This window comes from Lithobates pipiens, unplaced genomic scaffold (assembly GCF_037356315.1).
Source record: "Lithobates pipiens isolate NorthernLeopardFrog02 unplaced genomic scaffold, aLitPip1_a1.2 Scaffold_25, whole genome shotgun sequence".
NCBI classification, from domain to species: domain Eukaryota; kingdom Metazoa; phylum Chordata; class Amphibia; order Anura; family Ranidae; genus Lithobates; species Lithobates pipiens.
The window spans coordinates 184,079,390-184,092,965 of record NW_027507787.1 but is presented as its reverse complement, the minus strand read 5'-3'; the positions used below and the strand labels follow the sequence as shown (position 1 = coordinate 184,092,965).

Genomic DNA, 13,576 nt, shown 5'->3' with positions numbered 1-13,576 from the left:
GGGTTCACACTGGAGCGATGCGGGAACGCCACAAATCCGCGGCGGGTTCCCGCATCGCATGCCTCCCGGCGGCAGTTCACACTGCCCTAGGCGAACTGCTGGGAGTGTCAGTGAAATGTTAATGACACCCCCAGATCAGTTCGCATATCGCAGTGCGATCTGCAAACTCGGATTGCATGGTGTGAACACCCATGCGATCCGATTCTGCTGCGGACCAAAAAAAGGGTCCCGTGCGAATTTGCGGCGGGTGCGGCGCGAATTCAGCCATACTATCTGTATGGCTGAACTCGAATCGCACAGAGATCGGATGTGATTTGCACTGCAGTGCGGTGCGAATCACATTCGTTCTCATAAACCGCTGCAATGTGAACCCAGCCTTAGTGACACTGGCGACGGGGGGTGATCACGGGGTTAAACCTTTATTGGGGGGGGTTAGGGGGGCACATTAGAACTAAAGGGGGCTAACCCTAACTGCCCTAACAGTTATTACAGTCACAAATGACACCAATGCAAAAAAAAAAAAAATAATGCAATTGGTGTCACTGTGACTGGGGGGGGGGGGGCAGGGGTAATTGGGGGGGTGATCGGGGGGTAAAGGGGGGGTGTGAGTGTGCCTGGCATGTTCTACTGTACGTGTGGTGTGTTGGTGCAACTCACCGATCCTCTCTCCTCGGTGCCGGAACGAAAAATACCGACACGGAGGAGAGATCACATCACTTCCTCTCCTGTGAGGAGAGGAAGTGATGTCACGGAGCATTTCTATTCGTCGGGAGCGATCGCGAGGGGGTGGCCATGAATGAATGGCCGCCCCCTCATCCCGGATCGCTCCCGAACGAATGCCGACCGCCGCAGGCACCGGGGGGGGGGCCCGATCGGGCCCCCCACCCGCGGGAAGGCAGGGACTTATATATACGCCCATATGCCTGCCCGTGCCATTCTGCCGACGTATATCGTCGTGCGGCGGTCGGCAAGTGGTTAAGTGGCAGGTACGCTTCCACATACTGCAGTTTAGTGTGGTTATCTTGGTGCTCTCTCTCCTCCAATCAGAATGATGCGTAGTTAGATTCATAGTAAACTGCAATGAAAAAAACCTGAATGAACTGAATGTTGCACCCTTCCCCGCTCCAAATCTGAATGACATGCAGGGGATTACAGACAAATTGAGGTACTATGCACTACTATTCTGCATTATCCTAAACACATCTTTACATTTTGGAGCATTTTTTGATGACTTTTCCTTTAAAAATTGTATTTGCAAGACCGCTGTGCAAATACAATGTGATATAAAATATGGCAATGACTGCCATTTTATATTATAGGGTCTCTGCTAAAAAAATATATATAATGTTTGGGGGTTCTAATGAATTTTCGAGCAAAAATTTTAACTTGTAACCAACAAGTGTCATAAAAAGGTCTGTACAGACTGCCCCCTCACTGTATGTACATCTCTTCTCCTGCCCCCCCCCCCCCCCCCCCCTCAAATGGCAGCTCCAAAACCTAAAGAAAAAAAAAGCCGGCACTTACGATTAAAAGCCCAAAATGACAGTTAGTGCCAGCAAGTGAGGGAGCCTGACTGCCCCCTCACTGTATATACTGCTCTTCTGCCTTTCTCTGCCACAACCCCCTCCCCCCCAACAACCAGTGCAAAAACGCACGAAATGCTGACCGTTTGTCAATTTACATGAGTTTTTCGTCCGAAAAAACGTTCAAAAAAACGGATGTTGATGGAAGCGGATGTAAATGGATGAAAGAAAATAGATGAAAATAGATGATCATCCGTTTTTCCATTGGAATGCATTGATGTCTGTTGATCATTCAGCAATGGATAGATGAAAAATTTACAAACTGTCCGTATGTATGAAAGGGGCCTTAAAAGGAAAAAAAAGAAAGCATTGCTCCTTATTTTCAAAACCAAAATAGCTTAATGAAACATTATTGCTGCAGACCATCTTGCTTGGGCCATAGCAGACTGTACATTTTACATGAATCCACAAAACTTTCATGCAGCATTCTGAATTATAATAAATGCTACCGCTAACCAACTTTACATACTACAAAATATACATAAATCTGTGTGCATTTGGACAGAACAGTCTGGTCAGGGTCTCTGGTCTGCATGTATACTTTTCTTCAACAGTAAGATGCTGAATCCTATGAAAGATGAATACAGAGCTCATAAATGTATTAACTAAAGACTGTCATTTTTCCAGACCAGAGCAAGATTTTCTTCTCAAATTGTTTCCATCAGTCAGCAATCTCGCCTGGTGTCTTTAAATCTCCCTACCCTGCCCTGATGTTTTATGTTGGGAAAAAACCTTTTCTGCTCCAGAGGGATCTGGGTTTTTACACAGCTCCTGGAAGCTGTGGTTTCATGAACGTTTTTACTCCTCTGCTAGGCAAAACAAAGCAGAGCAAGAAATTGTTAATCAGGAAGCTGTATGTTTGCTATGACTGGGGATGTGGGTGCAAGAGAGAATCTCTGCACTGTTAAAGCCAGTATCTGAGTGCCCGAGGTTTTACAGGAAGCATGAATTTAAATAATGCACTACTAAGCAGAAAAAAATAGGTCTGATTTCTAATGTAATGTTGCAAATTGCTGATCTTTTTTTACAATATTGTTAAAATAAGTTAGGTATGTTAATTTATTGTGTTTTAGCTGGCATGAACTGCACAGCAATTCTTAAAAATACTAATGCCGCGTACACACGGTCAAACTGTATGACGTACTTAGTCTGGCGTACTTTCCGCCAGACTGTCCGTCCGACTTTCCGAACGGGCTACTTGCCCACACACGGCACTTTTTGAGCGGACTAATATGGCGTACTAAGTCCGCCGTACTATCCGCCCTACTTTTGAAATGAACGGACTCGTCCACACACGCGGAGGAAAGTCCGCTCATTTTGAGCGCGTCTCCAGGTAGGCGGGGCCCGCGAAGGAGACGTCGCTGGCCCCGCCGCCTGGTATGGACTTAAAGGGGAACCCCACCGCCGAAAAAAATCGGCGTGGGGTTCCCCCCCAAGTCCACAGCAGACCCTTGTCCGAGCACGCTACCCGGCCGGCCAGGAAAGGGGGGCGAGCGCCCCCCCTCCTGAGCCGTACCAGGCCGCGTGCACTCAACATGGGGGGGTGCCTTGGGGAAGGGGGGGGGGCGCGCGGCTCCCCCACCCCAAAGCACCTTGTCCCCATGTTGATGAGGACAAGGACCTCTTCCCGACAACCCTGGCCGTTGGTTGTCGGGGTCTGCGGGCGGGGGGCTTATCGGAATCCGGGAGCCCCCTTTAATAAGGGGGCCCTCGGATACCGGCCCCCCACCCTATGTGAATGAGTATGGGGTACAATGTACCCCTACCCATTCACCTGTAAAAAAAAGTACAAAAAAAAACAACACACGAGATAAAATACTTTATTGCACAGCTCCGGGGGTCTTCCGTCTTCGGGGGTCTTCTCGCCGGACTCCTCCGCTATCTTCTTGTAGCTCTTTTGCTAGCGGAGGAGTCTGGCTTTCTTCCTCGCCGCAGGCCTCTTCTCCCGACTTCGGGGGTCTTGTCCCCCTCTTCGGTTCTTCTGCCGGGCCACCGCGCCTTCTTATAGCTCTTTTACAGGCGGTGGCCCGGTCTTCTGTCGCCGCCTTCCGTTCTTCTTCTTCTTCTTCTTCTCCTTCTTCTCCAGGAGATGTTGACTCGACGCTCTCTCCGGCCACAATGCCAGGGACGCACTGCGCGGCCACTTATATAGGGACAAGGGGCGGTGTCACATGGCTTTATGTCACATGGGTTGGTCACATGGGGACTGTGACATCGTAAGGGGGCGGGGTCACCATGTGACACAAAGCCATGTGACACCGCCCCTTGTCCCTATATAAGTGGCCGCGCAGTGCGGAAGAAGTTGAGAAGAAGAAGAAGAACGGAAGGCGGCGGCGACAGAAGACCGGGCCACCGCCTGTAAAAGAGCTATAAGAAGGCGCGGTGAACCGAAGAGGGGGACAAGACCCCCGAAGTCGGGAGAAGAGGCCTGCGGCGAGGAAGAAAGCTGGACTCCTCCGCTAGCAAAAGAGCTACAAGAAGATAGCGGAGGAGTCCGGCGAGAAGACCCCCGAAGACGGAAGACCCCCGGAGCTGTGCAATAAAGTATTTTATCTCGTGTGTTGTGTTTTTTTTTGTACTTTTTTTTACAGGTGAATGGGTAGGGGTACATTGTACCCCATACTCATTCGCAAAGGGGGCTCCCGGATTCCGATAAGCCCCCCGCCCGCAGACCCCGACAACCAACGGCCAGGGTTGTCGGGAAGAGGCCCTTGTCCTCATCAACATGGGGACAAGGTGCTTTGGGGTGGGGGGGCCGCGCGGCCCCCCTTCCCCAAGGCACCCCCCCATGTTGAGGGCACGCGGCCTGGTACGGCTCTGGAGGGGGGGCGCTCGCTCGCCCCCTTTCCTGGCCGGCCGGGTAGCATGCTCGGACAAGGGTCTGATGTGGACTTGGGGGGACCCCCACGCCGTTTTTTTTCAGCGTTGGGGTTCCCCTTTAAGTCCATACCAGGCGGCGGGGCCAGCGACGTCTCCTTCGTGGGCCCCGCCTACCTGGAGACGCGCTCGAAATGAGCGGACTTTCCTCCGGGCGGGAAAAGTCCGGTCATTTCAAAAGTACGGCGGACTGGCATACACACGGCCGGATTGTCCGCCGAAATGCGAGTACGACGGACAGAATTTCGAAAAAAACGAAATTCTTAGTACGCCGAACACGCTGAACTAAGAAGGTGCTCATCAGTGCTCATGCAGTTCATTGAGAACAATAAGCCCTCTGCCGTGGATCCTGTGAATGAATTATGCAGCTGTGTGGGGGGAACCCCTGCTCACTGACACAGGGAGGGGAGCTCTGGCAGCAGGATGAAGGTGAATAGATGCATGTTACATGTTACACCCCAAATTTGGTATAACATGTACCATGCTCCTAAAGGAGAACCAATCCTTTACGTGTATTTGCAACCCCAAAGGCTAAATTCCCAAGCATCCTATTGAAAGTGTGCTAAATATTTAATAATGGGAGACCACATCCAAAAATCTATGCAAACAGCAAAAGCATGTGTAAGATGAGGAAAAAAGGGACTTTCTCTGTACCCCCCAAGGAATGACTCCACAACATTAACAATATTTATGAGTATTATAACAATATAAATATTTATTATAACAAGGTATGTTTAAAAACATACACACATTTTGCGCCTCCTCAAAAGACTCCCATATAGTTGTGACTTATCCCCATGCAATATGAATATACAGCTATTCAAACCAACTTTGGAGGTTCACACTGCATGCCGATGCGGCTTACAGCAGGGGTCCTGTGCATCCTGGTTCAACGTTTCAGGTCCGATTTCAGCCTGAATTTTGGGCTGAATTCCTACCTGAAATGGACCAAAAGACGCACAGGTTAAGCTTAAACTGTAAAGGCTGGAAACTGATTGGTTTCTATGCAGAGCTGCACCAGATTTTACACTCTCGAGATTTAGTAAATCAACCTCAATGTCTTAACAAATGAGTGATATCAGAAAGATGCATGGGAGACAATTTCACATTTGTAGTTCCTCTACATGATTCACGGTACAAAGCCCCTTCCTCTGGAGGTCATAACGTCCATAACAAAATGATATACATATAAAATACAATAACAAGAAGCTATAAGAGCCCTTTCACACTGTCAGTGCCCAGGTGTTGGCAGTAAAGTGTTGCTAGTTTTAGCGCCACTTTTCGGGGTGCTTTTAACCCCCGCTATTCCCTGAATACAGGGTTAAAAGAACCCACAAAGAGCCGCTGCCACTGAGCTTTGCAGGAGCTTCAGAGGTGCTGCCCACTGATTTCAATGGGCAGGGGCGCTTTAGGACTGGTATATTCACCGCTCCTAAAGCGCTGCAAAGAAGCTGCTTGCAGCACTTTTTTTTTATGTCCTGCCAGCCCAGTGCCCCAGTGTGAAAGCACTCAGACTTTCACACTGGGATTGCAGATGAGGCGGTTTCAGGCACTTTACAGGTGCTATGTTTAGTGCTAAAGTGCCTGAAAAACACCTCCAGTGTGAAAGGGGTCTTACAGTATGAAAAAGATAACATATTATAAATGCATAGAAGCTGTTATTATGCTTTGAGAGGAAAGGAAGTCAGAAATTATTTGTGATGCATACTAACAACTTCTGTGCTTTTATAATATATTATCTTGGGGTTGCTGAGAAAATCCGATAATAATTAGATATTATCTTGTGGGCACTGAGAAAGTACTTTTTTTCCTCATCCTACACATGCTTTTGCTCTTTGTATAAATTTCCGAGCAGCAAACTCCAGCAGATTTGAACAGGTCTGCAACGGATTTACCAATGTAGATGAGACAAATTGTCATTCTAAACAGATGCATAATTTGAAAGTGGTCAGAGGCAAGTTTTATTCCGTCACCGTTCTGAAAACTGAAAAAGAATTTATGAATCAGACTGTAACCTTATATTAACCTAATATGTCACACAATCTGTCGCATGTTTAGCAATGCCTTGCTGTGTGACAGATCTGATAATGGTACCCTTGTGACTCTGAAAATAAAACAGCTACAGTGGAAGAAAAGCCTAACACTATTCTTAAAAACATTCCCTTCTCCCTTCTGTTTCCTGCATACCCTTTGTAAAATAGAATTGTGTATCTGTCCATCATGTGATCCGGCAGCTCTGGCTCAGGGAGCACTCGACAACAAGTTGAATAATTTTGTATAATGTATAAATACATACAATAATACTTTGTATCAATACAGGACTTTCTGAAAACATGTGGTGTGGCTGTTTCAAGATGCACAATAAGGAGGTACTTCAAGTGATGAAGTAAAAGATAGGCTCATGGTCCAGTTGCCAGAAGAAAGCCATTACTACGCAAATGCCACAAAATATCCTGCCTACAATACACCAAACAGCACACTGACAAGCCTCAAAACCTTTGGTACAAAGTCATTTGGAGTGATGAGATCAACATTTAGCTTTTTTGCCACAACCATAAACACTATATTTGGAGAGGAGTCAACAAGGCCTATGATGAAAGGAACAACATTCCTACTGTGGAAGCACAGAGGTGGATCCCTGATGTTTTGGGGATGTGTGAGCTCCAAAGGCACAGGACATTGGGTCAAAATTGATGGCAAGATGAATACCGCATGTTATCCAAAAATACTGGAGGAAGATTTGCATTTATCAGCCAGGAACCTGCGCATGGGACGTACTTGGACATTCCAACATGACAAAGATCCAAAACACAAGGCCAATTCAACCTTTCATTGGCTACAGCAGAATAAAGTGAAGGTTCTGGAGTGGCCATCTCAGTATCTCAATATCATTGAGCCATTCTGGGGAGATCTCAAACATGCAGTTCATTAAGACAGGCCAAGAATTTACAGGAACTGAAGGCTTTTTGCCAAGAGGAATGGGCAGCTTTACCATCTGAGAAGATAAAGAGCCTCATCCACAAATACCACAAAAGTCTTCAAGCTGTCATTGATGTTAAAGGGGGAATACACGTTATTTAGAACTGGGGTATGTAAACTTTTTATCAGGGTTATTTGGGTAGTTTCTGTTGTGATTATGATTTAAAAAGAATAAACACAGTTGATTGATAATAAATGGCTTCAGCCAACACTAACCATAAGTGAAAGAAAAGTTTTCATGTTATCATTCATATTCTCTGAAAAATGGAAATGGCCAAGAAATCATAAATTCTGCCAGGGTATGTAAACTTATGAGCACAACTGTCATATATATATATATATATATATATATATATATATATATATATATATATTTATTTATTTATTTTTTCCCCCCACACAGCCTCTGAAATCTAATCATATACCTTATCCAACATCAACCCACACATTTACATTTGGCATGACCTGCCACCATTTCTGCCTATGAACCACTAGACTCACTGGAGTCAACTGACAGGAATGATGACGAACAATGTGAAGAATACAATGACAATAGATGTCTGCAATTGTTCCTGCCACCTTAGCAGGAACCAGTGGACATATAGTAACTCAATAGCAAGTTTACAATTTTGGCCATATTTGGTAAAAACAGAAAAGCTGCAAGTGCAACTTGGCTGTCTGCATCAATGCTGCAGATCACAGTACATCATGAATGATCAATGGCAGTTTAAAAAGCTATCCAGCAGAGGTGAAAGCTGGAGCTCAGAGGCATGATGAGAGCATCACTGCAGAAGAGAAAATTAACCATTTATTTTGAATCATCTGTAAAAGGTAAGTGATCAAACTCATAATTATAACAAAGTACTTAAGCAGGCATGCATCACAAAGAGGCAGAAACAGAAAAATGCATGAGAATTGTATATGCAAATTAGAAAAGAATAAAAGAGAGGCTAGATATTTTAAAACATCCAAATCATAAAAACTTTAGAATCTTTATATAGATCAAGCAACACTCATAATATTCTTAGTGATAACTATGGATGATGCAGTTATTCACCTCGGCTCTGTTGTCTGTTGACTATGCCTCCCAGTGTCCAACGCCGGTCCAAGCGCCGTAGATGAGCCTTGCGTCTCTTAGTTACTAACAGAGGAGATGAATGGAAACATGAGGTGACAAACAAAGGAAAAACACAATAGAAGTATGCGAATAATAAACAAAAGAACAAATTACATGAAAAATGGTAAATATGGCAATATTAGTGACAGGTTAAAAAAATGGGAGTTGTATTTTCACACAAGTATAGGGTGATGAACAGATGGTTTAAGAGGGACAAAGATCCTGGCTATAGGGAAAGAACATTACGAACATTATTTGACAACAGCACATGTTTTTTTTCTGGAATACATGGCTTAAGATGGTGTAAGAATGATATTACATGTTTGCCCATCCTTGGTTTAGAGATAAAACACATCATGCATGATATAAAGTAATAAAATTAGGTTGATAATGTAGTGAATGAAATTTGGGAGGACCAATCCAAAGAAAGGCAACTATTGCCCAAGACTCTCCTACAAAGTGTGGTCAGTGACCAAAAGGAAATTGTTATATTTTTGCTGCACCATAAAATAGTTAGATAAAGGACTCGCAGGAAGGAAAATACCCATCTCACCAGTCTCCAACAAGAGTTGCTATTAGCCAACTCATGGGTTTCATACAGTACAATAAAGTGAAAGTGAAACTGAAACTGAAAAGCTGCATTGAGACAGAGGCAGTACTGTTAAACAAGAAAGTAGTGGTCAGGACTAGGTGTCCCCAGCTGCTGACTTATGAGCTACAGGTTTGTAAATCAGCAGTGACAATGCTGATAGCCATGTCCCCCATGTTCACCTTCATTACCTACTGTGGTGAAGGCAGGTACAACCTTTTTTTAGGGTGACAATGCTACTCTGAATTCAACAGCAGTACTGTCACCACATCACAGGAAGCTGCAGGAGGTGGACCTCACTGGTGGGATCAACAGGTAATTGAGAAAACAGGAACACTGCACACTGAGGCAAAGTAATATTCTTCCTAGTCATAATGAGCTATAATTAAGTGCTAAACAAGCGTGAAAAGCATTAGCTGTTGATGCTGTTCCCCCACATTTGTATCTTGGAGTTTCTTTTATGAACAAGCTACAATAAAGGTGATTTAAAACCCAACGCATGCCCAACTTGAATTTTCTTTGCAACTTGAAACCTGTGATGGACAGGGCCAACTTGAATTTTCTTTGCAACTTGAAATCTGTGATGGACAGGGCCAGCACCTGGCGGTGTGTCAGTGGAGGTGGGATCTTGTTAGATGTTTTTTATCAATAAAAAATGTGTACTTTTTATTATACTTCTTTACTTCTTTCACACAGCCGACGTCTCCATGAGGCTTATCGAGGCTCCAGCTGTGGCTAACACACGGTGCTCGCGAATCCCTCAATAGAGACTTTCGGGCGGTCCTCCTGTGCTCATGTGACACTGCATGTGGAAGCTCCCACCCACTCTAGCAATTTGCAAGTGCTCCAACATTTTTCACGCAAGTTTTTAGTGGTTTTTTTATACTTATATACTGAATAAATTCCTAAGCTGTTTAAAGAATTGGCTTGGCACTTCTTTCTCCTCCTTTTGCTTTCCTATGTATTACTATCTTTACCATTATCAAGGAAAAAGTTTAGGGTTAGTAAAAAAAAAAAAAAAAACAGTCACCTCCATGCTGTAGCATCCATGTGACACTGCAGCTCTCCTACCCGGCTCTAAGACTAAGAGTTGAATGATTAGCTGACCACTTACTAGTCAGCAATCAGATGTTGGAGCCAGCTGTCAATCAGGCATCAGGGATGATCCAGACAATATTGTCAGGATCCTTCCCAAACTTGGTATGGCTTTGCTCTGTTGGCTTATAGTGGGCAACAGAATGCTATCAGCTGACTCTGGGTCATAGGAGAACATTTGTAATTTTTTTCCTGTGACTAAAAAGAAAAGAACAGGCAAAAAATGTTTGGTTATACTTCTCTTTTAAGAGGCAATTTGAAATTTAGTTTTGTTCAAATTATCACAACAGCATGCATGTATGGCCTTTTATAAATAATACTAAAGAGATGAGCAAAACTGACATTGTCCAGACAATATCTCAGTGTTCTGCTGAGTCACTGAAACAAGACCTACAGTCTGCCAAATATGAAGACAAGCTGCAATTTTTCTTTAAACTAATGCTGTAAATATGACAAAACAATGTAAATGGTATTGTTACACTGTTATACTATGAAAATATTACATTGAGATGTTCTACAAATGATGAACACCACATTTCCTTAAAAACATAAGAAAGAAAGAAAGAAAGAAAGACTCAGAATAATTGAGTCATTCGGTAACGCGGTAGTGGTGTGTATTGTGATGTTTAGCTTTTAGCTTTTTAAAGAGTATAAGCTTCATTCATAGCAGGTTTGTAGCTATACATAAACACCATGTAGTGTGTATCTGTTGGTGAATGACTATAAATCAGTGCACACTCAAGTCTACTCTGCTGGAAATTCGCTACAAAGAATAAAGATTGACTTGAACATGGGAAGACAACCATAATCAAATGCTGAAATGGTACAGAACAGAATACACTTACCATCACCAGATTTAGATGTGTGGATTTCTGAATCGTCTTTAGACCCACTCTGGCAGTCTAGATAAGTGGCAGGGACCCAGCCTTGCTCTTCTGCTGTGCTAACAAACCACCAGCCTGAAGACAGAAAAGTAGATGCAGTGAAAATGATTATATATGGCTGTCCATTTATATCAGGATCATAGTTTAAGGACAACCAAGACATCATCAAGGCATACTGCAAATACCAAGGAAGATAGACTGTGGCCCTTTTCTTCCAATTTAATAAAGACCCTTGAATGCATTTTTCCAAAGAATGCCCCCATTGGCTTCATCAGGGTGACATTTTATTTAACCACTTTAATACCGGACACTTTCATGCCCTTTCTGCCCAGGCCAATTTTCAATGTAACACTTTGAATGACAATTACTCAGTTTTGCAACACTGTACCCAAATGAATTTTTTATCTTTTTTTGAGACTGAGCTTTTTTGCCAGTATTTAATCACCACAGGGTTTTTATTTTTTGCTAAATAAATGAAAAAAGGCCAACATTTTTATTTTTCTTGCTAATTTGTTAATAATTTTGCAACGAAATTATCTTTCTTTATAACTTTAGGCCAAATGTATCATGCTACGTTTCTTTGGTAAACATAATCCAAATTAGTGTATACTATGTAGACTGTTGGAAAGTTATAGAACTACAAACTATGGAATATACAGTATAATTAAAAATTTATCAATCCTGATGTACTGAAGACCTGATTTCTTGGGGCCCTAAAATGCCAGAACAGTACAAATATCCCCCAAATGACCGATTTTGGGAAAAGCTATCTAGTAAGAGGCATGGTGAGTTTTCTGAAGTTTTCAATTTTTGTCACCTTCATGCAATTCACATAGGTGTGAACCCAGCCTAAGGGTACTTGCGTGTAGAAGATATTCTAAGCTATGTTTATTGATCCATTTCTCATAATGCAGCTCTCTAGCAATCCCTGGATAACTACAGTAATGATTCTTCTGAACCTGGATCCAAAATATCTTAGTACAGAAACTCTGCTTGGATACAATGCCATCATCCATCCTTTTCCAATTGTCTAGAATTATGTTTTTTTACTGAATGACTTCAGGGAAAGCAGAAATGATTTCAAGGTATCAGAGCAGGCTTTCTGTACACACACAACACTGCAGCAAAGATAATTCTTGAACGTTTTTTACAGCTGCTACCTAGAGACTGCTATAGAGCTGTGAAAGAAAAGAAGGAGCACAAAGAAGCTTACAAAAGTCTCTATGAACATGTACTGTTAGATATGATAAAAAGAATGCAATTGGTAACTTTAAGGCAGATTTTCTCTGTGGTATTTGGCTTTATTGATGTATCTCATGCAGGTATACAATACTGAAATATACATGTGATCCTCTAACTACTCTCATTCCGTGCAGTGTGCATCAGAGAATAGATTGCCAAGTTATAATTATGCTTTAAAAAATGCAACTTGTATGCTTACTTTCATTGTCAGCTGAGGTCTCATTGCAATTCCAGTGACCTAAGGCATTTACAATTCAATATGCTGTTCTAAGAGTTGAGCTAAGTGTGCCAAATGATGAAATCATATGAATTATGCTCTAGTATGGACGCAAAGTACAGTACAGGGCTAGCATATTGAGAGCCTTTTTAATGAGACACACGGGATCATGTAATGAGGGTTTCTGGTATGACGTAAATGTTTAGTCCCCAGCCCTCTGCTTCTCTCCAATACTGGCAAAAAATGTATACGATTTTACAGAGTAACCCCACCTTTTCTACACTTTTCAAGCACATTTGATATTACTTATATTTCTTATTCCTATGTAGGATTTTTAAATATCAAATATTCTTAGGGTGTCCTTAGGCATTATAGCACAGACTCCAGACCCAGTCATAACAGGCAACCATTTATTCTTTATGTTACCTGCGGACAAGGTCTGGCCAATCCCTACAGTTTTCTGCATGATAGGAAGGCACCAAAAGTGCCTGCAATGCATCTCCCATGTCTTTCCATGGGTCCTAATACAAACAGTAGTCCAATGCAATCATGTTTAGGGAAGTGCTAGTTGGCACCAATGCCTGCCCTTTAGTCTATCTAGAGCTATATTTTTTAAATATTCAAATTTTGCACACAGTCACATGTAAAACCAACACTCCTGGGCAACTTTCTGGGCAAATATTCCACCATCATCTCACTTTACAACATGAGGTTTGTAGGGGGTTGAAACTTCTAGTATGGATCAAATATAAGTGTAACCCTCGGATTATACTTTCAGATATAGGGAAAATGGTTGGGGGAGGTTTATAGAACCAAACATATAAGAAAGTTGATAAACTATATGATTACTGACTTAAACACACTTTAATGCTAGCCAGACAGGGCTCTAATTTAAGCCAATTCCTATTGCATCAGTCGCAATTTGATTCATGGGTGGTCCTGTTGGCATCACCTACTGAACAGTGGCTGCATCCAAGAAGAGGCATTCACTAT

The 13,576-nt window shown here is 43.0% G+C and overlaps 1 protein-coding gene across 7 annotated transcripts in view; it reads right to left on the bottom strand.

Moving 5' to 3' along the window:
* SH3PXD2A (SH3 and PX domains 2A) overlaps positions 1-13,576 on the bottom strand; it is a 472,602-nt gene that overhangs the window by 50,330 nt on the left and 408,696 nt on the right. For 5 of the 7 annotated variants that reach the window (XM_077455259.1, XM_077455260.1, XM_077455262.1 and 2 more), the window contains 2 exons: positions 11,086-11,199; positions 8,497-8,580 (listed from right to left, as the gene is read on the bottom strand). In XM_077455259.1, coding sequence (XP_077311385.1) covers positions 8,497-8,580; positions 11,086-11,199 — 198 coding nt within the window. The remainder of the gene's footprint in view (positions 1-8,496; positions 8,581-11,085; positions 11,200-13,576) is intronic. The other 2 variants (XM_077455261.1, XM_077455265.1) reach the window with 1 other exon arrangement.